Raw genomic sequence first — 24493 nt, 5'->3', positions numbered from 1 at the left:
ATCTAATTCACATTAAAAATTGTAACTTTAGGATAGTACATAAATATTTACACTATTACATGATATGTGTAAGTTGAAAGTTTTCTTATGTGACTTGTAGAAGCTAAGTGAAGATCCATAATTTATATTTTCAGAATACATCTGAATTACTTGAACAAGAAATACAAATATGAACATAATAATCCTTGCACTTAGCATTTCTTTCTTATGAAGTTAGAAAAAGTTACCAAAAATAAAATCTTATTTAAACTTTAAAGACATTAAGGATCCATTTTTTTATTTTTCAAGGATTACAAGAAAAGTGCAGACATATCAATAGTATCAATTACATATTTCTGAACTCAGTGTACAACATGTATCCATAAAATAGTGGCAAAAAAGGTGATAGAATCATGAACACAAACACTCTCTCCTAAAAGAATATGCAGAGCAGATTATAATCATACATACAATCCAAAACTGTTTGGAACAACACAAAATTACATACAATTTTTTATGATTATGAACTTGACATTGAAGCATCTTACAACAAGTCTAAGAGGTCTTCACATTTGGAAAGATTCCAGAGAAGTTGGGTATCTTATCGACATGTTTGAGAGCGCGTTCAGCAATTTGCCGAGTTCTATAGTCGCCATGCTGGAAAGCATCCACAAGTGCAGTGCTCACATTTTGATCACCAGAAACTACATACGCTATATCATCAGTCCGCAGTAGTCTCTCCACTGCCCAAACTGCCCTCCGCCTCAGATTCTCTGTCCTTTTCTCGAGTAACACATCAAGTATCGGCTGCACTCCCTCTGCTTCACATAGCACCAATACTCCTTGCTCAATAACCACTCCATCTTCTATTAAAGTAGACAAGGCTGCAAGTGCTGCCTCAACCACCTTCACATTTGTGTGGTCCAGAAGTGCTATTAACTTACGGACCGTCTGCCCTTCTAAAAGACAAAATGTTTCTTTTAAAGAACACACACCTCGGTGGATCCTACACATTCCGGTTATTACCTGCTGTTTGCCAAAGCATGTAAATATTGAAGCGCAAACACTCAGTGATGGCAACTCGGGTAGTTTTGTTAGACTTTGTGATTGTAGAGATAAATTCTCCAAAGCTGTAGCGGAAATCATCTGTACATTATCAAGTCCATTGGTCTGAAGCAATTCGATAAACAGTGCAGCAAGATTGTGATCACGGCAGAGTGCAAGGGCATCAGGCTCATCACCCAAGACATATGTAACCCTTGCAAGAATCCTCACCAGCCCTTCAAGAAACGGCGTCGTGAAGCGACTGCCTATGATCTCTCCTTTCTTAATGGCAATCACTCTAGATATGACCATCTGAAAAGCACCATCATCTAGGAGCTGTCTTGTGAGGCCCAAATCCCTCTCGGGTAGATCGGCTAGAAGGCCAACAGCTGCTGCTTGCTCTTCAGTGATTCCTGTATTTTCTGATATGACTCTAATTAGACTACCAAGCTGTCCAACTGAGCCACGTAACGCATCAGCTAGTTCCTGACCCATGTTGGGTGACAGATTTTTAAGAAGTTTTATTGAGGCTACACGCAGATCTTTCTGTGGTGCCTCAATGAATTGAACTAGACTGATAGTGGCACCAGAGCTTTTGATAGCAGCAACGACACTCACAACCGTAGTTTGAGAATTAGTAAGCCCAACAAGAACTTGGAGAAGTTGGCACTCAATTGCAGGACCAGTGTTGCTTATAAGATGGAGTAGGTTATGAACTATATCCTCTGAGACCAGAGTTTGGTCATTAGGTCCAAATGGAATGGAATCGAAGTCTTCCCCCGAGTTCACGACACTGGCGAGAACTGTAGCAGAAACCTCTTTTAATCGTGTTGGAAGCTGATTAGGACCCACTGCAAAAAGGTCATTGACAAGAGGGGAAAGAATTCCAGCCTCTATTAAAAACTTTGCGCTTGGCTCACATGATATCTGATTTAGTGCCTTCAGTGCAGCTTCTCTTGACTTCATATTACCACTTTTCATTATATTGATCAGTGATGGACCCACAGTTCTAGCAACCAAGACTTTAACATCATTGTTCAAAACCAGCTCACCAAGGTATCCAGCCATGGCTAGTTTGGTTTCTGGCGGACCTGCAAACAAATAAGACAATGGCTTGATACCGTCACAGAAATATGGAGTTCTGCAAATAACAAATCTCGTCCCCCAATATCTCGGGTCGATAACATGAATGCACTTCAATTACCCTCACAATACAAGTTTATCTAGGGATACATTCTCAAATACTTCCTTGCAATTGTCTTTTCTAATTTTTGGTACATGTCTTTTCTAATTACTTATAATCCATTAGTTCATGGTCTCTATCTTAGGCCCCATTACTGCTGAAAAATCTACATACTCCAAAAGAAAAGGAAAGAGGGTCATTACTATCTTGGTGTGGAAAATATTTCTCAATTGTTTCCAAAGGAAAACATTTTGGTCTGTTAGGTGTGACAGCCATAAAAATCAATAATCTACTACAACAATAACCAAGCCTTAGTTCCACTAGGTGCAGTCGATTACATGAATCGAACGATACCATAATGTCTATCATAAATCATGTCCATTGACAAAGAATTGATCTAGAAATCTTTCTTAATCGTTTTGCCTATGGTTTTTCTCGGTCTCCGCTGCCTCTAGAAATTCGACTAATCTTCATTTGATCTACACTCTCCTTATTGTAGCTTCTAACAGTCTCCATACATGCCCAAACCATCTAAAGCACAATTCTACCATATTTTCTACAATAGGTGCCATAAAATAAATATTATTTTCAATTGTTAAAATTCTATTAAATTGGGAAAGTAGCTTACAATTTTTTGATGTGGAAGGTATTTTACACCAGAAAATTGCAAGATGATGTATCATTTTCAATAAAAAAACTCCAACTGAAAATCTTTTCTACTAGGAAAATAATTGATAAGCTATTTTCCACTAAGAAGATATTCCACGATCAGACATAAAAGGCAAAAAAAGAATAAGAATATAAATATATGATTCTATAGTTTGAAGCTTCTTAACATTTTGAGAAAACATGTTATTCATTTCACCTAATCCTTGAAATATTCATGCAACACACACAATTTGTGTCTTAACAATCCAAATTATTCCAAAAAAGGAAAACTTATGCACAATATTTTAGCAATAACATATGCTGGTTCAGCATACTAATATAAAACAATGAGCAAATTGGTCACATAACATGAGTATGATGTGAAAAAATTTATAGAGTAGTTTTAGTACCTTCAAGAAGTTGGGTCAGAAGAGGCTTCAATCTGCCATTTTCAGCCATCTGCTTTACATTATTCTCAAACTTCTCCAGATTCTCTAATGTTTTATCAGCCTTTTCAACAGTCGAAAGATCTTCGGAATTGCTGCTAGTCATTCCAACTAATATAAGAATAGCTCCATTTATTGAACCAATCTTCTCACATATGGTTTCGGATTTAGAGAGCTCGTAAAGCAAAGAGACAGCTTCTTCTCTCTCTTTAGGAAGCTCATTATTAAGAAATTTTACTATTGTACGCACGATGTCGCCTTCCGCCAGCATTTCCTTTGGAGGAATGACAAGGTGTTAACATGAATCTCCAAATGCACATTGATGATACCAAAAAAAGGTTAAATAGATTTAGTCCCTGTAAACTATAGCAATTTCGATTTCGGTCCTTATATATAATACAAAATTGGTTTTGCATCCATGCAAAGTTTAATATGAACTTTTGGTCCCTGACATTATGTTGTTTCTCTTAAGTGCCAGTGTGGCTGATGGAAGCCAGAGAGAAACAATGTCACATATATCACAAGTGGTAGTAGGGACTAAAAAATCAAACTTTATAGGGACTAAAGACAAAGAAGGGGTTCATATCTGAGGCCAAAGTCCCTAATTTCCATTTTTTATATGAGGGCCTAAACCAAAATCACCTTCTTTTATAGGGACTAAAGGCATATTTAAGCCTACCAAAAAACTAGAAAGGAAATGAAAATATAACCAGCAAACCTGTGACAACCTTATTCTCATCATCTTCCTCTGCCACAATTCTAAGTGTTTCCAAAGCTCTACAGCGAATCTTACGGCTGTTATTCTTCAGCATGTCGACAATCATCGGTATAAGCCCTGCTTGGCGGATGGTATGCTTATTTGACCGACTTCTTTTGCAGATATATTGAACATACTTTAAGGCCTGAAGAGTTTCATTTTCTGGACTCCCCGAATTCAATGAGCGGCGAGCCATATCGAGCTGTGCAGCTTCATTCCTGGCAGTCCACTCTTCAATGGTGTTACGCAAAGCCATACTTGGATTCAGTTCTGTGCTCTTTAGTTCCTGCAGAGTCAAAGGGCAAAGCAGTTTCCGTCCACTCTCCCTGCATTCCTTGAACCATCTCTCAATTGCTTCACGTTCAAAAGTCTGTCCATTTTCTAAGGTTACAGGATCACGCATAACTTGCTTCGTGAGAGGACATACAAAAGCATCATACATAGGCTCAATATGCAACCTATCAAAAAGAAGGCTATCATCCGACTGGCTTCCACTTCCGTCCCAGCTTGAAGCCATCATATATTCCGTTATCTATTGCCACAAAGAACATGACAATAAGGTGGTGCCGATAAATTTACAAAAATGAACTTTACATAGAAAAAGAGCAAAGAAATGTAATGTAAATGTATAGCAAAGGCATTGGATAAGATATAGTATCTTCAACTATAAACCTGCAGATTCAAGGTTAAAGGAATGAGGGAAATTCTATCAACACCAACAAATCACTTCTCATAGTCGGACGGATGGATTACCCGTCTGCCTATTTACACTGATGTATGGCCCATCTTTTCCGAGTAGTGATTTTTTGGTGTAAGTAGAATTTCTCAATGAACAAAACATTGAAATGCCAAGAAAAGTGTCAACAGCTCAAATTGAAACTTGAAATCAATTATTTTATAAGTTAAAAACAAGAATAAAACTGCAAGAACTAGTGGAATTGTGAATCAAATGAAGTCAAAACTTCTCTGATGTTACATCCTGATTGATAATTCATCCAATGCAATGATAATCAACTAATAAAAGACTCTTAATAACCCAATATCAATAATTAAGAATCATAGCATAAAGATCTCGCATATTCACATAATTTAAATACTTCAGCTCAATTTCATTTAAGCCATCTCATCAATTGAAGGGGGTAATTTGAGTAATAATTCAACTAAACAAAAAATAGAAACTTTTAAGTTTGGCGATGATTAAATTAAATAGTGTTAAATCTAAGAGAAATGGAAAAATCTGTAAACAAGAGTAAGGTAATGAATAAGAACGGAACCTACCTGTGCCGAAGTTGTTAGAAGCAGCAAGGAAGAAACTTTTAGTTAAAGTTTGAAAATTAAAGAAAAAGGGTTGAAGAAAAGATGATTGGTGAAGGTGATTGTTGTTCCATGTGAAAATGGAGGAACAGAAGGAAAAAGGAAGTGGAGAGAGAGAGAGAGAGAGAAAGAAACAGAACAAGTGTTAAGGTTATTGCTTCATGATGTGAACAAATTGATGTATAAGAATAATAAAAAGGTTACAAATATCCAGCAAGGTAGTCTAGTAGTGTAAAGCCGTCCCAACTAGATCTCAAGATCGAGAATTCGATTCCTGATAGCGATATTTTGGTAGTTCCTTACCTAAAAAAGGTGAGAGATAGCTTTGGTAGTAGAAAAAATATCCAGCAAGGAAGGAAGTTGACTGTGTTGGAAAAGTCATGAGATAAGACAAAGGAGAGGGAGAAGGTGAAGGAGCTTTCATCCACCACACCTTCTAATATCAGCTTGCTTCATCTCATTTATTCCACTAATCATTCTTCATTTGATCTCACTATTAATCTTGAATATTACTATTACTGAATTATGTTAAGTGAGATAATACCAATTGATTTTTGGAAAGGTCATAAGATTAAAGGGAACCGAGAGAAAAGGTTGAAATCTAATAAAATAGAAATCAATATTATAAAAATGAATAAGTTTTAAGTATTAAGCTAAAACACTCTTTTATACACTCAAATTTATCAAATTGAAAAAATATTTCTCTAAAAGTGATTAGAAACCAAACTGTTAAAAACCAGCCATTTATTTATTTATATTTATTTGTTCCTAATCTGGTTTTTGAATACATTTCCAATTCAGTTTGGTTTCCTATGGCAATAGCATCATATTTCAGTGCAGCCTTAAACCTTTATATGGAGATAATAAAATGATGATAGAAGCTCATACTCTTGAACATTTAATAAAAGTGAAAAATAATGAAACCAAAAATGCATCAATGCAAAGGTAAAATAATATTGGCAATGCTCTTGTAATAAAGACTTCGCACGAGATTGTCATTGAACTTAGTATATTAAATACACACCAAGTCATTTCATTACATCTCTGTAACTCTAAAAAACACTCATCTCATTACACTCCTCTCAAAAAAAGCTATTCAAAGTCTTTAAAAACTAATACGTCAACTTCATATAACATATGCAGTTCAGCTTTTTTCTAGCTATACAAAAAAAATTGGATACTGGGAACAATCAAGGAATTGGAAACAAAGAAATACAGGAAAAAGTTGCGATGCACGCTAGAAAGCACTCCAACCATCAGAGCTTTTCTTCGGAGAATGACTCTCTGAAGAGACCTTAAATGGGCCAGAGGAGCCGAATGGATCAGAGTCATCAAAAGAGAATGCATCACTGTGACCGAAGTCTTTAGTGCTACTAATCGAGTCAAACCTGGCATGCCCTGCCTCACGACCAAAACCAAAATCTTTGCTGCTACCGATTGAGTCAAACCTTGTGAAAGTCCCAGGATTGTAGCCAAAATCTTTGCTGCTACTTATGGAATCAAACCTTGAGAGACTCGGAGGATTGTAGCCGAAATCCTTGCTGCTGCTGATGGAATCAAATCTCGTAAACCTTGGTTCTGCTTTGGGAGAATATCCACTTTCATTCATGCTGAAGGAATCAAACCTTGACGACATGTCAAAGAAATCCCCTGCCTCACTGTACCTTGGAGAGTTACCAAACTTGGAAGCTGGAGTTGCAGGCACTGAATCATCAAAAGTAAATGGGCTCTTAGTCTGGAAGGCACCATCTGTATGTGTAGATCCAGTTCTGATTGGGTTTATACCAAAATCATCACCAGATGTAAAGAAATCTCTCTGGTGGTCCAAGTCAGAGTCCTACAGAACCGAACATAAAAGTTCTATTAGCTTTAATTATCTTTTCACAAAAGAAGATTCGTCAGGTTTAATAATCATGAAAAAAAAGTCCATAGTAGTTTTTTTATCAACAACTGCCGTTAAAAACACACCAATAAAAGTAAAAGCTTTGTATAGCAAGCATTACCTTGGTAGGGTTAAAACCCCACACCGAATCCACATCATCGTTGTTGTCAAATGCACCCCAGGTTGATTCATCAAAGCTTCTGTTACCATTGATTAATCACATAAAATTACTAAATGCTCTACAGTCAAAGCGATGCAAGGTAGGAAGAAAGATAAAGCCACAAAGAATGGGAAAACACATATATCGACCACTTACAAAGTTTCACCCCCCAAACATCAAGAGAGAGATGGAATTTTTTTTACCTATTTGTTTCTGCATCTGCTTCAATACTTTCTTTAAAATGAGCATTTGAAAATCCTTGAGGACTCTCTACAGTAGTCTTTCCAGCTGGACTATCACGGGGGCTTCTTCCCAACTCATCTTCACTGTGTGCATAAGAAGATTCATCCTCAAGTGTATAATCACCATTGGTAGAATTTTCATGCTTTCCATTTGCATTCACTGGTGAACCAGCTGAGTGGTCATCAGGGAAACTTTGTTCCTCGTGAATGATTGCAGGTTTTGAAGATGCATTTTTCGTATCAAATGTGAGATCATTAGCAAATCCTGGAAGTAAACAGAGCAAGTAATCAAACAAGTTTCTTCACGTAAAACATGAATTTATTTATTTATTGTAAAAATATCCCCACTGGAAAGAATATTGCATACCTTCGTCTTCAAATTTATCCCAATCTTCATCCCAGAGAAATGTTTCCTCCGCAATTCCAGGTTGCCACCCTTATGACCCATCAAGTTCATACACATAAACATAAGCAATCACATTATCATAAGAAACAAAGATAAATGTATTCACTTGTAAGTTGTAACAATCCGTGGCATTAAATGGTGCCAAATCATTCTAGCCCTTATCCACTTCCCAGAGAGAGGATACAACATAAGAGAACATCACTTTTTCGCAACATGTTTTTTCTAACATACTTAACTGTTAGAAAATATCCATGGTGCCAAATCACCATAAGAAAGTGGCTTAAACAAATAGCCATACATAGTCACATAATAGCAAATAGAGAAGAAAAACAAATATCAGTAATTTATAAGTCAGTTGATATGCAATGCACTGGGTTTTAAACAAAATTCGTAAGAGAACGTAGGTTTCCAAAATGTAAGAGGAGGCTTCCATGAGTTGATATCATTACATAAGAAACAATAACAAAAATCATGTAATGCAAGACAAATAATAGGTATTGGTTCTTTGAGAATCAACAAAGAACAGGAAGTAAAAAAAGAATTGATATATCATTGGCAAATGTTTTTATTTATTTTTTGTAAAAAAATCCCCACTGAAAGAGTATTGCATACCTTCATCTTCAAATTTATCCCAATCTTCATCCCAAAGAGCTGCATCCTCCGCAATTCCAGGTTGCCAACCTTATGATCCATTAGGTTCATACACAATAACAATCCAATTAAAGTTAGAAACAGAAAAATGCATTCACTTGTAACAATCTGCTGCATTAAAAGGTTCATTCATCTATGACTTCAGGCTTTAGCCACTCATTCTAGCCCTTATCCACTTCCCAGAGCCCAGAGAGAGAGTTCAACATAACAGAACATCACTTTTCTAAACATGTTTTTCTAAAATAATTAAATGTTAAAAAATATCCAGTACCAAATCACCATACAAGGAAAGTGGCTTAATCAAATAGCGATACATATAGTTGCATAAAGCAAATAGAGAAGAAGAAAAAAACAATTTATCAATCAGTTGATATGCAATCCCCTGTATTTAAAATAAGATTCATAAGGGAATGTAGGTTTCTAAAATGCAAGAGGATGCCTCTATGAGTTGATATCATTACATAAGAAACAATAACAAGAATCATGTATTGCAAGACTAATAATAAGTATTGGTTCTTGAGAATCAACAAAGAACAGAGTTAAGTGATTGAGGAAAAAACCACGAGAAGACATGAGAATAAAATTACCAGCAGGAAGCTGAACCATTGTAATTGACTTCACATCTATCCCATGCTTCTTGCATCGTTCAGCTAGAGCATTAAATAAACCATCAAGATCTGACTGTATGCGTTCAGCACGGACCTATGGAATTAGCTAAACATCAGTAATAGAGTAACAGACAGGTTTCCATAAAATTCTCATCTTAATTTGAGAAATAAAATTCACCTGAAGAATACCATCAGCACTGCCTCCTTGTACCATTTTGACAATGGCTTGCTGCAACTCCGATTTCCTTTCCTAAATATGTATCAACTAAAGGTTAAACGACACACTGAAATGTTTGAAGACGGGTGTATATAGATTACTTTTGTTCTGTGAAAATATATTTGCCAGAACCTCCATAATGAGATAGTGGTGTAACAATTAGGTGGTGTGCATATTTAATCTTAACCTAGTGCACATGACATAAGAATGCAAAGCATCACCATCACAACTGCTTATGTTTGAACAAGCAAGCTATTGTAATAAGATGCACAGAGAACGTGGAGAAGATAAATAAACAAACAAGTTCAAGTGGTTCAACCGACACTGAACTAAAAGACTTCCTCACAAGCTAATTACGGAAAAGATACACTAAGATCAACGAAGATTACAAGGAGTGACCGCTCAAGCCAAAATTAGATACAAGCTATTTTATAAAATAAGCAACAATGAAGTAAAAAAGTGTTGTGCCTATGAAATTAAATACAAAATAGTCAATAACTCTGGCCACTTACAAATAACCTTTATCACATGATCCGTCTGACACATAATGTAGAATTTCTAATTACCTGTATGTCACGAAATTTAGCTTCTTCTACAGTCAATTTGGATGCTATTTCTGCTACTTGTTTGTATTTCTCTTCATATTTTTTGCCCAATGTCTCTGCCTGTCACATACTACCAAATGAGAGCTATTTCTTTTCACATCTAAACTTGCATCATTTTTTTCAGAAAAAGGAACATACCTCCCGCTTATCTGCAGATGCCCTTTCTGTAATCTCATTCAGTCGATTATCACACCTGCTTTTATATAGAACCTGATATACAGGCACACAAAAAATAAGAGAGAGGGAGTGAAAGTGAGTGCACTACACTTGTTCAAGCCCATCAGATTCATTTCTCCTAATCAGATTCATAGCATACATTCACCAACCTAACATGTTTAAAAGAAATACAAAACCATAAATTGTAGTTCTTTATCCTATGAAATCCTTAACTTGGCTAACTTAAAACTGACAACTTATTTGCTTCCCGGATGGATCCAGCTATACTTTCCTCAGAAAAAAATGATCTTCTTACCTTCAAAATTCCAATCTTCCTAACCAGAAGTCAATTCCCAGGCTCTAAACTGAAACCTAACTAACAAGAACCATAAACCCTTCCCAACCACTAAATACTGTAAGATGATTTGCAAAAGTTAAGCAAATACCAAACATGTGCTAAATTCTAATTTTTCCACACAATGACACAATAAAAAGTCAAACATAATTAATAAATTTATTTCAAGACTAACTGGCATGCAATCAACCATTAATGTAAATGCAACTAGATCACTTTCAAGCAAGCCACCAGCAACATGACCTAGCCTGGCAATAGATAGTTGATCTTAACAATAATAAACCTTATGATAAAATAGAAAACAAGGCAAGCATTACTCACCAGTTCCTGCATTTTGTCACGGTAGAATACAATCTTCTCTCTTGAATCCAGAATCACATTCTCTGTTTCTTTAACCTACAAAAACAAAGAGAAACATTTTTTTTCTTTATAATGTCTCAGAATGTGCCAGAGAAGCATGACCACTTACATATAAATAGTCGTGATTCAAGATACAACTAAATGTGGCAGAAGCCATGTTGAGCATCATAAATCCTTTTAAATGTTTCTTATAGTGAAATCATATGCAAGAGCAAAAACTAATTTTAGTCCACCTGCCAAACAACCGTAAAAAGTGGCAGAATAACTTTAAACTTTTGAGTCAAAATTTATTTTTTACCCTAATGATTTTGAAGAGGCTACCAAAGAAGCACTAAGGGTTTAAGAAGATGGACAATGTGAGCTTGTTATCTCATCCTTTCTATTAAACCAGTTTCTAATTATGCATTTGAAAGGTTTCGGAAGAAATCAGGACACTACCATTTTTATTATAGAAAAGAAAAGAAATATTAGAAGAGTACAAAGAAGGAGGATAAGCATACTCACAAACAAACCAAAAAGAAACAACTAAAACCAATGTGAAAAAACCATGAAATAAAGCATGCCAATCCCCCCACATGTCTAACCAAAAAACACTATTAAAAAGACAATGGGCAGAAGGAGACAATGAACTTATGGCAGGGCGTAGCTTATGAAGTTCTATGGTGCATTTCATTGGGAGAGAAATGCTTGTATTTACTGTAAGATATAGTTGAATTTATGGCTTTAATATGATTTTCATAATTGCCAATTTAAAAAAACGAGGGGTTTATTTTATTAAAGAAAATCATAAATTCAGTAAGACAGACAGAAGAAATTGCAAAAGGCATCAGGAGGATAAGAGATAATACTTGATGGAAAACAGAAAACACAAATATCAAAGAAAAAAAAGAATATATCAGTGGAATCTTTGCTGTCAAAAGGGAAGCCATTCAAGGACAAAAATCATAAAGGCAAAACGACTACCTTTTTCCCAGCTGTTGCTGCTTCTTGAGAGTTTGAGTTTAATATATCCTTATCACCATTACCTGTGGGATTCAAAAAGGAATCCTCCAGAACTGGTGCACCTGACTTCTGCTGATTGGGCTGCATAGTTCCAGGGGCTGGGGGAGAAGTCCCTTGCACTGGGGGCCTCAGACCAGCTGCCGGTGCCACTGGCCGAGCACCTGGCATCCCTTGTTGCGACTGGAAACCTTGTGACAGATAAAAATATTAGTTTCATCAAGAAATACTGCACAAGAGAAAAAAAGGAAAAGAAAATCATAAGATAGCATAAGTTAGCGAAAGATACCTGGGCCCACACCCAAGGCTGCATTTCCATAAGTAGGTTTGGGATGGCCCATCATAGACAGCAGTGTCTCATCAAATAAAACATTATTTGGAAGAGATTGTGGAAGAGGTCGACCTTCCCTGTATCGCTCCATTAAATAAAGAGCAAAGCAAAACTCCTTCAAAGAAAGCATGCTATCATTATCCTGATCTGATAGGTCCCACACCTTCTTTAAGACATCTGCAGAAAATCAACAAAATTTTATAGTATTTGCTACAAGAGAAATAATGTCATCCCGAGACATGTCTAAGAAAATTTCCAAAAAATAAACCAAATTTGCAAATAGGCCCATCTAGATCTTTTTAAATTGTTCCTCTTAATATTTTTTGTTTGGTCTTTATTGGGCTATGCTTCACCTGAACAATTATTCTTATCGGGGCTTCTATCAGTCTTCTCCTCCCATGGCTAAACCATCTTAGCCAAAATTTCATCATCTTTTACTCAATATCTGCTAGACTGCTGCTCCTACTTTCTCTCTAATATAAGCTCAACCACCCCGACTAGGGGTGTCCGTCTAGGCTGGGACAAATTTAGTCTAGGATACTAAACCGCTACCTTTTTCTTATTCTTAAAATTAGAGTCTAAAAATGTCGATTTCAAACAATTTACTCAGTTAACTTCTACCAGAATACTTAATAACGGTATCTGAAGATATCAAATTAATTGTTCCTTAGCTTATGCTCTTATTGGCATTTAACTGCAACATTAATATCATAAAGCATCACTGGTCTAATGGCTAGTGAATAAAATTTTATTTCACCTTGAGAGCCTTTCGCTCACAAAGAATACATGCATTTCTAAATTTCATCCACCCAGCTTGAATCGTATGATTTATACCTCCTTGTGTCTGTCTATCATTTTGCATGATACATCGATGATACCTAAAACTGTGTGACTTATGGTGTACTGTCTTCAATTTTTACTTCAACGAGTTATTCTAGCTTGACTCCTATGATTTACACCACCTTGTGTTTGTCTATCATTTTGCATGATATATCCAAGATACCTAAAACCATGTGACTTATGGTGTACTATGGTCTCCAATTTTCACTTCAAAGAATTGTGCTAGCTTGAGTCCTATGATTTACATCTCCCAGTCTTCGTCTGTCATTTTGCATGATATATCCAAGATACCAAAAAAATGTGACTTATGGTGTACTATGGTCTTTAATTTGCACTTCAAAGAAATGTGCTAGCACATGCCTTGTTGAAACTGCATCCGATATATTCATTCTACTTTTACTTTATTAAAATAATGTTTAATTAATAAGGACATGGTTTGACTCCAAAAGTTACATTCAAATAAAACCTCCACAGACAAAGTATGTTTCCACTAAAGCCTCAGCAAACAAATGGATACACTCAGTATGTCTTTCTAAATGTGACCTGAGCTTCCACCATTGTTCTCAATGGGGAGGAGAATTAATAATAATTGCATATCCATTACATGTTATGGTTAAAATTAGACATTGGACACCTCTTCTTTGCTACTGCAGATTTCTAATTGATTTCGGTATAGAGCACAATATGCAGTTTCTTCTCAACCAGAAAAAGGTCTGAGTTCAAGAAGTAAACCTAAAACCTTTGGCTGATTATTATTCTCGTTAGTCATGCAACACTTAGAGGATTAGCTGCCAAATCAATCAATGTACCAAAAAGCATAAACACTACATCTAACAGTTGTCATTAGGAAAGGAAAAAGTTTTACCTATTGGTAATCTCCAACTTAAAAATAGACTGCGTGCCTGCTCCCCAGTGATTCTTCCATCCTTGTCAGTGTCAACTTCCATAAACACCTTTGTGTACTTCTGCACATCAGCAGGTTTCATTTTTGGCCAAGAAAGCTGTGAATTGTCAGAATTAGTATTCCCAAATCCAACTGATATCCCAGAAGATGCATGTGGAGAAGAAGCTGGTGGGGAAATCTGCTGGCTTGCGTTGCTTCTGTTTGCCGCAGGCTGTGTCTGCTGAAACTGACTATTTACAGGCTGCATCGAGAATGAACTCTGCAATGAACCAAGCAGATTTTGCTTAGGTTGAGCAACACTGGAAACTGGAACAATGGCTGATGAGGGAGGACCAACGCTAAAAGAAAAATTCTGTCCAGCAGGTTCTTGTGTTGGTGTGGAAGAGGCAGCAGAGAAAAAATCATTGCCCAATGCTGAATTGGGGGAGAGCACATTTCCAGAAAGAGCTAATGCTTTAGTGTTAACAGTTGTTGGTTGGGACATTGGTGAGACTGGAGATAGTGTTGTTGATGTTGACAAGGGACTCGATGGGACCATTCCTCCAGGCCTCGTAGCAACCATACCGGGCCTAGTAGCAACCATACCAGGCCTTCCACTATACCAATCACTTGAAAAGCCGGGATTTGAGAAAGTCTGTTGTGGACGGGGAGCGCTACTAGTAGGCACAGGCTGAGGTGTAGGCATGGATTGTTGAGGGGGTCTCATGCTGGTACTCTGCTGCGAAGGAAAATACTGTGGGTTTGGAACAGGACCCGATAATCCTTGCTGCCCTCTATAGGGAAAATTTTGAGACTGTATAGGTCCAGTACTTAAACCGATCTGCGGAACAGGAGCAGGCGTGGTCACTGGCCGATTCCCTTGAAGTGGAGGTATAGCAGCAAGATTGATCTGTGGTGGAGGGATTTTAGCAGCAGCGGGACCATATAACGCTGCCTTGACAATATCAGCCGTTAAATCTCGCTTACTCTGAGCAACAGTTACTAATCTAAGAGCATTATAAAACTCATTCCGACCAAGGAAACCAGTTTTAGCATTATCAGCATGCATCCATATCTGTAGATGAAATTTACATTTCCATTTAACAGCGTAAATTCAAATCAAATCCAACCAGTATAAATTCATATGCATAAATCACGGACATTCTATAATTGAAATCAAAACATATAAGAATAACGTAATTGAATATAGAAAGTGACGATTACCTGAGCAAGAACGTGTTTAGGCAAATTTGATCCCTGAAAGAAAGAAACAGCTTCAGAACCACTGATTCTACCATCTCCGTCTAAATCTGCTCTTCTGAAATACGCATCGAACTGATCCATCGTGTTATGAGATCGCACAAACAGAATAACAAAATCAACACCGTGATTAGGGATTTGATTCGTAGAATATGAAAGGAAAATGATGAAATGAAGAAGGATTCTAGAATCTTCGTTAGAAGAAGGAATGGAAAGTGAATTGGACGGTGGATTTAATTTTCCGGCGAGATTGGGTTCGATGTTCCGTTTTCTATCCAACGAATCCGATTCATTTCTTTTCTATTTCCAGTATACAAAAAATATAACAATTTGACTTAAGAGCCTATAACATATCAATTATAGGAACACATATTTTTTCTCCAATCATATCCTTAATATTTTAATTCAGTTTTCATTCATATTCGATATCGGAAAATCGGAAAAGTAGAGAGTCACACGTGAGACTACATTTTGAACTAAAATTATTAGATAATGGTTTCAGGGGTTTTTTTCGTTTTTCACTCTTAAAGAAACTCAATAATCTCTTTTGGTTCAAGACGTGATGTCTCAATTGTAGTTCTTTACTCTTCTCATACCCTTAACTTCGTGGTTGGATGTTCCTCAATCGGGATGCGTTTAACAAGTTGTATCGGAGTTGATTATTCGGTTGGGATATAGTTGACTAAAAGAAGCAGACTAATAAGTGTGTGGTACACCCCCTCTAACAATCAACAGTGGTTGGAGTCTCCCCAGTCGGAGCGGAGTCCAATAAGTGGTATTAGAGTCGATAGCTTGGTTGGAACAGTGGATTTGAGTTTATTCAAGTGTGAATTATCATATTGGATATGAGAGGGAGATACGAAAGAGTTTATAAGTGAAAAGACAAATGAAATTAATATTTTAAAGTTTTGGTTTAAGATGTGATATCTCACTTGTAGCTTTTCATTCTTCTCATACATGTAATAATAGAACTCGCTGATAATCAGAGGCTCTTATGTGGGAGTCAACTCCAACATATATTAATATTGAAAAACTAATCAGGGTAATACAAATTTTTATTTACACTACTTAATAAAAGAAAGTGTATATCAATATGGTAGACTACATTTTAGAAGTGTAAACCAAGATTGTGATGGCATGTTCGATCTTCCAGCATAATATTTTGATAAAACTGATATAATATCAATGAAGATTAATTACTTTTTGACTAATATGATTATATGACCATCATAATTATTATATCATACTATTATAAGTTTTGTTCACCAATATTTATACACACCCTTCACACAGTAAATATATATTAATTAGTTATTTAAAAATTTAAATGAACAAATATGTTGAGTAGATGGGGTAGGAGTTAGAGGTTTTTGTTAATGTATGGTATTTTAAGCTTAAGTAGATATTTTGAGTTTAAGTATTTAAAATTGTGGTTGTATTGAATACTAGAGTACTCTATCCAATGCGAATCTAGATAGTAAATATCATATTTTTTTGTACTATTGATGATATTTTTTTACCTTTTTGGGTAATAAATTAATCTCTTCTAGGGTTCGTGGTTATCCCTCCCAACAAATGTCGCTCTCAGGAATCGAATCTTCGACCTTGGGGATCCAGTATGGCCTTAGACTATCAACTTGTTAATTGTATGTCATAATACAAAATGAATAATAAGAAATAAAAGATCTATTAGGGACATGAGCTACTTTATTAGAGATTATTGCACGATTTGGAAATGGTTGATTTTAAATAAAGACTTATAAAAATATTATTTTTTTAATACATGATCAATAGTTCGAATATGATTAAGACGAATGTAATTATTTTTTTGCAAATCATATTAACTTGAACCAAATAGGCAAATATTGATTAAGTTAACTAATCATATTAACTTGAACCAAAAATAATGGGTACCAACAACATGTTGATTAAGTTAACTAATTACTAGCTAGTTATGATAGTTGACTTAGTTAAGAATGGTTTATGTTATGAGTAATGTTATATTCTCTTACTAAATCTTTATACTACAAGAAAGTGACATATATCATTTGTGAACCAATCATTAATAAATAAAGTATTACTTTGTTGACATGTGTCACTTTCCAGTGGGTAGAGAATTAATAAGAGGATTTAGTAGGAGGATATATCATTTTCTATTTTCCATAAGTTATATTTCGGTTACCAGTTGTAAAACTCAGTTATATACCGTGTAGCTTATACTAATATAGCTCAACAAATCTATTGAGCTATACATATATTACTCTTCAATCGATAATGACAAAATTTGAATAAACGATTATAGTATCATAACGATTTATCTACGAGTTGAGTTTTGGAGTGGAAGAGAAACTTGAGAGCCACATAATACATTTCTTTCCCTTTTCACTCCAAAACTCAACTCACAGACGGACCCTAGGATAATACAACTTTTGTAATTTCAAATAAACCATGTACTAATACATCTGTCAGGACTTAAGCACCTAAGGAGAGTCCAATCCAAAAGACTAGTCTACTAGGTGCGAGAGTCTCATAGCTTTAAGTATCATATTGAGTTGGCTATTCTACCGAATGTGGAACTCCTAACACTGTATTTGATATTATATAACTATGGGATAGAAATTATTGTTCTAGTGATTGAAGAACAATTAGACCATAAGCATAAGTAAATTTGAACAAGTTAGTAACACAGAAAAAATGGTTGAGCAGATTTATGTAATTGAAACAAGATAGCTTGAAGATAACAGTGCCAATTGGCAGAAGCAATAAGGTTCAAACCTTGTAATAATATCAAACAAATCATAGTAATCATAATCAAAACTCAGCTTTGAAAAGCACCTAACAAACACACTTCATATTTATACTATGATATATGCCACATTATTTGTGGTTCATCAAACATTTTTTGGATAAAAAGCTCCTATGTATGATTGCATCAATCCACAATCTTGAGTACACCAAGTTGGATCCAAACAGTGCAGTTTTAGAATTGAATCTATAGTAACCAGTTACTTCACATAATTCTCAAAGAAAATAAGAACTGTAGCAGCCTGAAACTTCTATTTTACTCATCAGTTGGTCAAATCCTGCATAAATAAACAGTTTTAAACAGGGAATGGAGGAAAGAGAACTTATTAGTAATTGAAGTAACAATTTAAGAAGTTAACAAGGCTTTTATTACAATTATTTGTAAGTTATCTATGATTTGATTAGATCTCCCTAATAGACAGTAGCCATCTAAGAATCACTCTTTCATAGGCAAGTTCGATTTTAGTTTCCCGGATTTTTTTCCTTCATTTTGTAATATCTACTTTAGTTAATCGATTTGGTTTTAGTCCATGTGAGTGATGGGTCAATATTACAATTGGTCATGTCATCAATTAGTATGACACATGTCAAATATGTGTTATTCACGTCATCAGTACTGACCAAAAGTTTGGAATATATAAGAACCAAAACCCGAAAACTAAATTATCGAGAATTCAGGATTAAAAACAAAATTTAGCCTATTTTCATTGGAAAAGAACAGCAAAACTTTAGAGACATGATGGCAAATAATACTACTTAGATGAATATTTGATTGAAAGATTAGATTAATACCTATGTCAGGACTATGAATGTACAATGAATGTGGTGATGAATTCTCATAGTCATAAGGTTGAAGTTGAAAGCTTTCAGGTCTTGTCTTCTTTTCTTTTGGAGATTCAACTTCTGTTTCTGCTTCAGGTTCTGCACTACTAGTATTATTATTATTTGATGTAGGAGCTAGTTGTTTCCTTTTAGAACGTGCTCTTCTATTCTGAAACCAATTATAAACATTTGTCTCAGATATTGGACCATGTTGTCCAAGTTCATTGGTTATGTCTTTGATTTTCTGTTTGGTTGGAGTTCCATTTCCTTCATCAAAAATACGTTCCAACAATTGAAGCTGAAGTGGTGTTGGAGTCCAACGTTGTCTTGCACTTATCTTGTGTCCAGAACATGCCATCATTGGATCACAATATAAACTACCTAGTCTCAGTCCTGAATATATTTAACATTCAATCAAAAACAAAAAAAACACTATATAAACAATACAACGACTTGCTATCCCAAATGATGGTTCAGACCATGTACCGAATAGATGATATTGAAGCAAAAACAATAAACATTTAGTTTTTTTAATTGACATGACATGTTTTTATATGTCTGGGACATAGTTTGGACCACGGACCATGTTTTTGAGTAAAGAACTAATCTTTTTGGTTGTCTGATTTGCTATTGTTGGGAAAGTAAATTTCACAGCGCCTAACTCATTATCTCGGAAATGGTTTAAATATTGGTTGGACTACTCTCCTAACATGTATCCCTCACAAGAATCGAAACTTTAACTTTTTGGTCATCCTATCTGTGGCTTATAAATAACTGTTAAGCTACTTATCTCATTATCAATTGGTTTTTGAAATTGAACATTAAGAGCTATGCTCTCACAACAGGTGTCATTCTCTCAGACACAGGAATCGAAACTTTGACCTTCTGATCGTCCTATGAACGGGGCCTTACACTACCATTTGGAACAACATATCTTTCTCCTTCTATCCCTACTTATAAATGACATGATAAATGAGATAATTTGAAAAGAAAAGAAGGGAAACTAACCAACAAGGTCTTGTTGAGAAGTGATGGAGTTATGCATCTGAACAAGTTGATCACAAATAGTGGTATACACAGATATTTGTTGCCTAAGTTGTTCCATTTGTTCATCACTCATTACTTTCATATACAAGTTCTTGCTTCCTCCAATTCCATTACTATTAATATTACTATTACTTGTGTTCTTGTTCTCTATCTCTTGCTTTGTTTCCATTGATTTCACAGTGTAATCAAACTCTTAACACAGTTTGCACCTTATTCATTTCTCAAGTCAAACATAAAGAAAAAGGAGCGTAGTTAACTGCGTAATTAACACCGCAAATCTCGCTATCTAACCAAATGCATTATTGTTCCCTTTTAATAACTTTGCATTATTAAAAACAAAATGGATCGTTATTCTCTTTCTATAATAATATATAATAGTACTATTACTTCAACATAATTAATTTAGAAAAAAACTTACATGTGAAACTAGAGTTTTGTAATTTTTTTAAGGATGTGAATTGAGATATTTAGTTCTAATAAATCATTTGGAATCCGTGGGAATAATTGTTTGTTGTGTGGACTTTGAAACCCGCGCAATCATCGCTTCTCTAAGGGTAAAGAAAAACACAATCGAAAATAACATGTTATTCTCCATCCTATTACATATGTGGGGCCTATTTTTTTATTGATTGAAACCTTAATTATTAGGATAATATAATATTACTAATGGGTAAATGATGAAAATGATATTTTTATTCAAATTGTTTATTTATTTTCAAGTGAAAGGATATAGCACATTTTTCAAGATCTTAGGACACTTTCATGTTATATAAGATATGTAAACCTTCATTCCATTGAGTTGCAGTTATAAAATTATAGGTTTTATTATTTTCGAAATGTGATTGCCTCTAATAAATGTTCCCACGACCACCATTAAAAAAATTAAGGCAAATCCATTCTGTGAAAATATGAATAGATTTGGAATGCTTATCGAGTATATAGATACAAATTCAATGTAAATAATTGTTACAAATAGTATATAATGATATTTGCTTTCACAGATAGGATTCAATAAGTGGATTCTGTGCATCCGAACTCTATCCAGGAGTGAACATTTTTATATGTAATAACATCTTCATTATTTACCATCTTCATCTACACTTTTATCATCTTCATTAATGAAAAGATAAATACTACACAATAACACAAAATATTATATGTAATAACATTTTTATCCCTTTATTTACCAGGAAATTACATTTTTGCCACTAAAATTATGAGTAAAAATAAATATTTATCTCTCCATTACTTGTTCAGATGGAGGTATCGCAACCTCAATAAATTTCAAAAAGCGTACATAGATCAAACAGCCCCAAAAAAAATAGTAGTATGCATTAACAATTGAAATTATACATCTGATGTTAAAAAATGTAAATTCGTCTCATTTAAAAGCAAAAGGTTATTATTACTTGTAACAATAAATAAATGAAAACTTAACATGTCTAATGTAAAAACTTGTTTCACACACACGCAAGTCAATTAGCAACAAATGCAGCGAGAGGATGGTGCCAATGATATGATCAAACATCATAAAACAAAAAGTGCTAATGGATGAACTAGATAACAGAATGGAAAAGAGCAACATCACCAACCAAAGATACATAAAAAATAGGGCACACATTGCAAGTACAATCAACTCATCAATCACATCTTAAAAAGGAAAAATTACCATCAATGCATATGCATCCTCATATACACAGTGATTACAACAAACAGATAAAAACTAGCCATGCCAAATAGGGAATCTGCTGTGAGCAGAAACAAAAATACCATAATGTGAAAGGAAGAAGAAAACACACCTGAAAAATATTGAGAAAAATGCCAAAATTCACACCTCCAACTATCATACACAGACACAATAACATAGGAGATAAAGCAACATAATGATCATTGTTATGAATTTAAAAAACCAACGCAAGAACAAACACATGGTGCAGAAAGCTTGCGGCAACCAGAATTTAAACATTAATAGAGCGACAAAGGAAGATAAGCCAATTACATCGATACAAACATAACCAGATTTCTTTTAAAAACTAAATCATACTAAAGGCTCTACAATAGAAAAGCACTCCTTAACTAAACAGTTAAGAGCTTAAAGTACAAATAAAGATGAACTCCCTTCTCTGGACTTTTCATGTTTTGGAAAAGGCAAAACAAATTTAAGTAGGGAGCAGGAATATATATTCTACAGAAGCAAATATGTTTATCAGGAAATAACCCCGAACATCTACACAAAATGACCGAATCAAGGAAACAACCTTGACAGCTGCTATTCTCGGTCCAGTTCTATTCGTCGTCATCCTCATCCTCATCATCCTGCACAAAATTAAGAAGGCATCAACGAATAACTACAGCAGAGAAAAGAAGTTTCATACAACAACCATATCTAATCATCTACGAATCGATGGAAGATGAACAAAAAATATTTAGCCAACCAAACCTCATCATCATCATCATCCTCCACCTCAGATAATGACTTCTCAGATTCTTCATCAGCAGCAGTAGGACCTTCTTCCTGAAACCAAATAAAACAAAACAAAGATAACATTTTGTTGCCCATTTATCTACACTTAAACACCAACACCATCAATATGTGTACCCACCTGCTTCTTGTTATAGGCTTTCATGCTCTTCTCATAGTCTTGCTTTCGTTTCCCGGCTTTTGCAACATACGGTGCTTTATCCTAAAGCCACTCACCAAGAACATTTCAATAACAAAATATCCTATTCAAAGTGCAATTTATGTTTTAAAAAAACAGCGCGTAACATACAGTGTCAGACATAGTCTTCCACTTTGCTCCGGCAGCTTTGCCAACCTGAAACATTCAACCACATCAACTCCAACAAAACACAGAAACCCAACTTAAGAGGTTAATCACTAACTACATGTAAATTAATAATAATAGTAATAAATCAAACATATAATGATTCTTACAGCAGACACTGCTTTGTTGTCAGGATTTTCCTTGTTGAACTGTTTCCTGAACTCCTCCCTTAAATAAAAATAATAATAATAATAACATTTTCAGAATAACTAATAATAATACTAAAAAAATATGAGCAAGTAAGAGTATGACATGTGCAATGTTTTGTTTTAGAAATGTTTTTAAAAAAATGATTAAATATACATGTGAGAATGTAATTTATCTCCAACTAACAAGAGATATTTTATTCTCAGAAAATAAACCATACTGAAAAACAATTATAGAATCTGATATATAAACTTTCAGAATGAAATAAGTTATTACATGAAAACGAAGAAAGCACTTGGAGGCCTCTTAGGTTTGTTAGGATCCTTCGCCGCCTTTCCCTTGGCTGGTTTCCGAGCACCTTTAGTGGTGGCGCCACCCTTCTTATTCACAGCAAGTCTACAATTCAAATAAAATCACTGTAGAACACACGAATTCCAAAACGCCACCGTTTTAAAAGAGATCGAGCTAGTATAACTCAATTATCAGATCTGAGATCTTGAAAAACCTAAACCTCTAACTACTGTTCAATTTTGTTTTTGTTTATTTTCCGTTCGAACGAAGTGAATCGAGAGAAAAACGTAGCGGTTGAAATAGTTTAGTAAAAAAATGAATATATATATATATATATATATAACTTACTTAGGATCAGCTTTTTTGGACTCGGTCTTTGATTTTCCACCTTTCATGATTAAACCTGCAGAAACACGATCGTATCAGTTATTCAGCTGAAAACGACGTAACAAACGAAGAAAACGACGGAAAAAGGACGAAATGAGAAGAAAAAACGTACCAAGAGTGAGAGAATAGGGTTGAGGAGTTAAGAGCTTGAGAGAGAAAAGTGTGGTAGTGCTATAACAGTATGAGTCAAAAATGAGAAGAGGTAGTAGTAATAATAATAGTAAGAGGAGTGTTTGGGGAAATTGAAAATTGTGGGGATTGGAATTGAAATGAAATAAAGAGAGTGTAGGGGATTAGGCGGGAATTTAAAATTTAGGCAAAATTGTATTTTTTTTTTTGGTACACCCGAAAAATACGATCATTTGTTAGGTAAAACTGACATTCGTAAGGGACTATTGTCCAAATCGTGAGCTCTTCTAAAGAGTGATATTCAATTCTTGCCATAAAGTCGTTGATTAGCCTTTGAATAATATATTTGACCTCACAAGTCCAATCATGATATAATTAGACACGAATATCATTAACCACTCTTTGGTAAAACGAACATAAACTTCACCTACAATGATTTGGACCATATATGAATAGTCACTTTCCATAATAACATTTTTAAACTCTTCAAGCAAGTTGCAGACCAATAGGCAAACTAATACAAAAATTAGCAAAGAATTCAAACAATCAATCTCTAATGGCTCCATCTCCTCCCATAACCTTAAAAATTTTAATTTTACTGTTATCTACATTGACTTTAATATGCTTAACTTCCGCGGGACATCTATTAACTTTATCCATTTTACGAACAATCAATATTAAGAATTATTTATTCTTCTTCACTATCTTTAGTTA

At 34.8% G+C, this 24493-nt stretch overlaps 4 protein-coding genes across 10 annotated transcripts; all 4 read right to left on the bottom strand.

The window, feature by feature from the left end:
- LOC109344007 (U-box domain-containing protein 44-like) lies at positions 342 to 5557 on the bottom strand. Of its 2 annotated transcripts, none has more exons than XM_019582574.1 (4): positions 5336 to 5557; positions 4029 to 4589; positions 3265 to 3574; positions 342 to 2114 (listed from the first exon to the last, which is right to left on the bottom strand). In XM_019582574.1, exons 2-4 carry the CDS (start codon positions 4575 to 4577, stop codon positions 535 to 537), a joined length of 2439 nt encoding a protein of 812 aa, XP_019438119.1. In that variant the 5' UTR covers positions 4578 to 4589; positions 5336 to 5557; the 3' UTR covers positions 342 to 534. The 2 variants fall into 2 exon arrangements, with proteins under 2 accessions (XP_019438119.1, XP_019438120.1); XM_019582575.1 differs by having other exon boundaries at positions 4029 to 4593; positions 5364 to 5557.
- Positions 6340 to 22381, bottom strand: LOC109344001 (epidermal growth factor receptor substrate 15-like). 4 transcript variants are annotated; one of them, XM_019582561.1, is made up of 14 exons: positions 22376 to 22381; positions 19335 to 19339; positions 14049 to 14677; positions 12302 to 12520; positions 11977 to 12203; positions 10975 to 11049; positions 10281 to 10352; positions 10104 to 10202; positions 9499 to 9570; positions 9300 to 9414; positions 8023 to 8091; positions 7617 to 7920; positions 7375 to 7453; positions 6340 to 7208 (listed from the first exon to the last, which is right to left on the bottom strand). In XM_019582561.1, exons 3-14 carry the CDS (start codon positions 14668 to 14670, stop codon positions 6609 to 6611), a joined length of 2553 nt encoding a protein of 850 aa, XP_019438106.1. In that variant the 5' UTR covers positions 14671 to 14677; positions 19335 to 19339; positions 22376 to 22381; the 3' UTR covers positions 6340 to 6608. The 4 variants fall into 4 exon arrangements, with proteins under 4 accessions (XP_019438106.1, XP_019438102.1, XP_019438103.1 ...); XM_019582557.1 differs by lacking the exons at positions 19335 to 19339; positions 22376 to 22381 and adding exons at positions 15291 to 15449; positions 15485 to 15655 and having other exon boundaries at positions 14049 to 15141; XM_019582558.1 differs by lacking the exons at positions 19335 to 19339; positions 22376 to 22381 and adding exons at positions 15291 to 15505; positions 15536 to 15652 and having other exon boundaries at positions 14049 to 15141.
- Positions 18085 to 20258, bottom strand: LOC109344005 (WUSCHEL-related homeobox 8-like). The gene is made up of 3 exons (XM_019582570.1): positions 19962 to 20258; positions 18924 to 19346; positions 18085 to 18409 (listed from the first exon to the last, which is right to left on the bottom strand). Exons 1-3 carry the CDS (start codon positions 20167 to 20169, stop codon positions 18348 to 18350), a joined length of 693 nt encoding a protein of 230 aa, XP_019438115.1. The 5' UTR covers positions 20170 to 20258; the 3' UTR covers positions 18085 to 18347.
- LOC109344006 (HMG1/2-like protein) lies at positions 21984 to 23851 on the bottom strand. Of its 3 annotated transcripts, none has more exons than XM_019582572.1 (8): positions 23763 to 23851; positions 23612 to 23666; positions 23249 to 23368; positions 22936 to 22993; positions 22772 to 22816; positions 22604 to 22684; positions 22441 to 22515; positions 21984 to 22307 (listed from the first exon to the last, which is right to left on the bottom strand). In XM_019582572.1, exons 2-8 carry the CDS (start codon positions 23656 to 23658, stop codon positions 22287 to 22289), a joined length of 447 nt encoding a protein of 148 aa, XP_019438117.1. In that variant the 5' UTR covers positions 23659 to 23666; positions 23763 to 23851; the 3' UTR covers positions 21984 to 22286. The 3 variants fall into 3 exon arrangements, with proteins under 3 accessions (XP_019438117.1, XP_019438118.1, XP_019438116.1); XM_019582573.1 differs by having other exon boundaries at positions 22444 to 22515; XM_019582571.1 differs by having other exon boundaries at positions 21984 to 22316; positions 23763 to 23849.

This window comes from Lupinus angustifolius, chromosome LG03 (genome assembly GCF_001865875.1).
Source record: "Lupinus angustifolius cultivar Tanjil chromosome LG03, LupAngTanjil_v1.0, whole genome shotgun sequence".
Classification (NCBI taxonomy): domain Eukaryota; kingdom Viridiplantae; phylum Streptophyta; class Magnoliopsida; order Fabales; family Fabaceae; genus Lupinus; species Lupinus angustifolius.
This window is presented reverse-complemented; position numbering and strand designations above follow the sequence as displayed.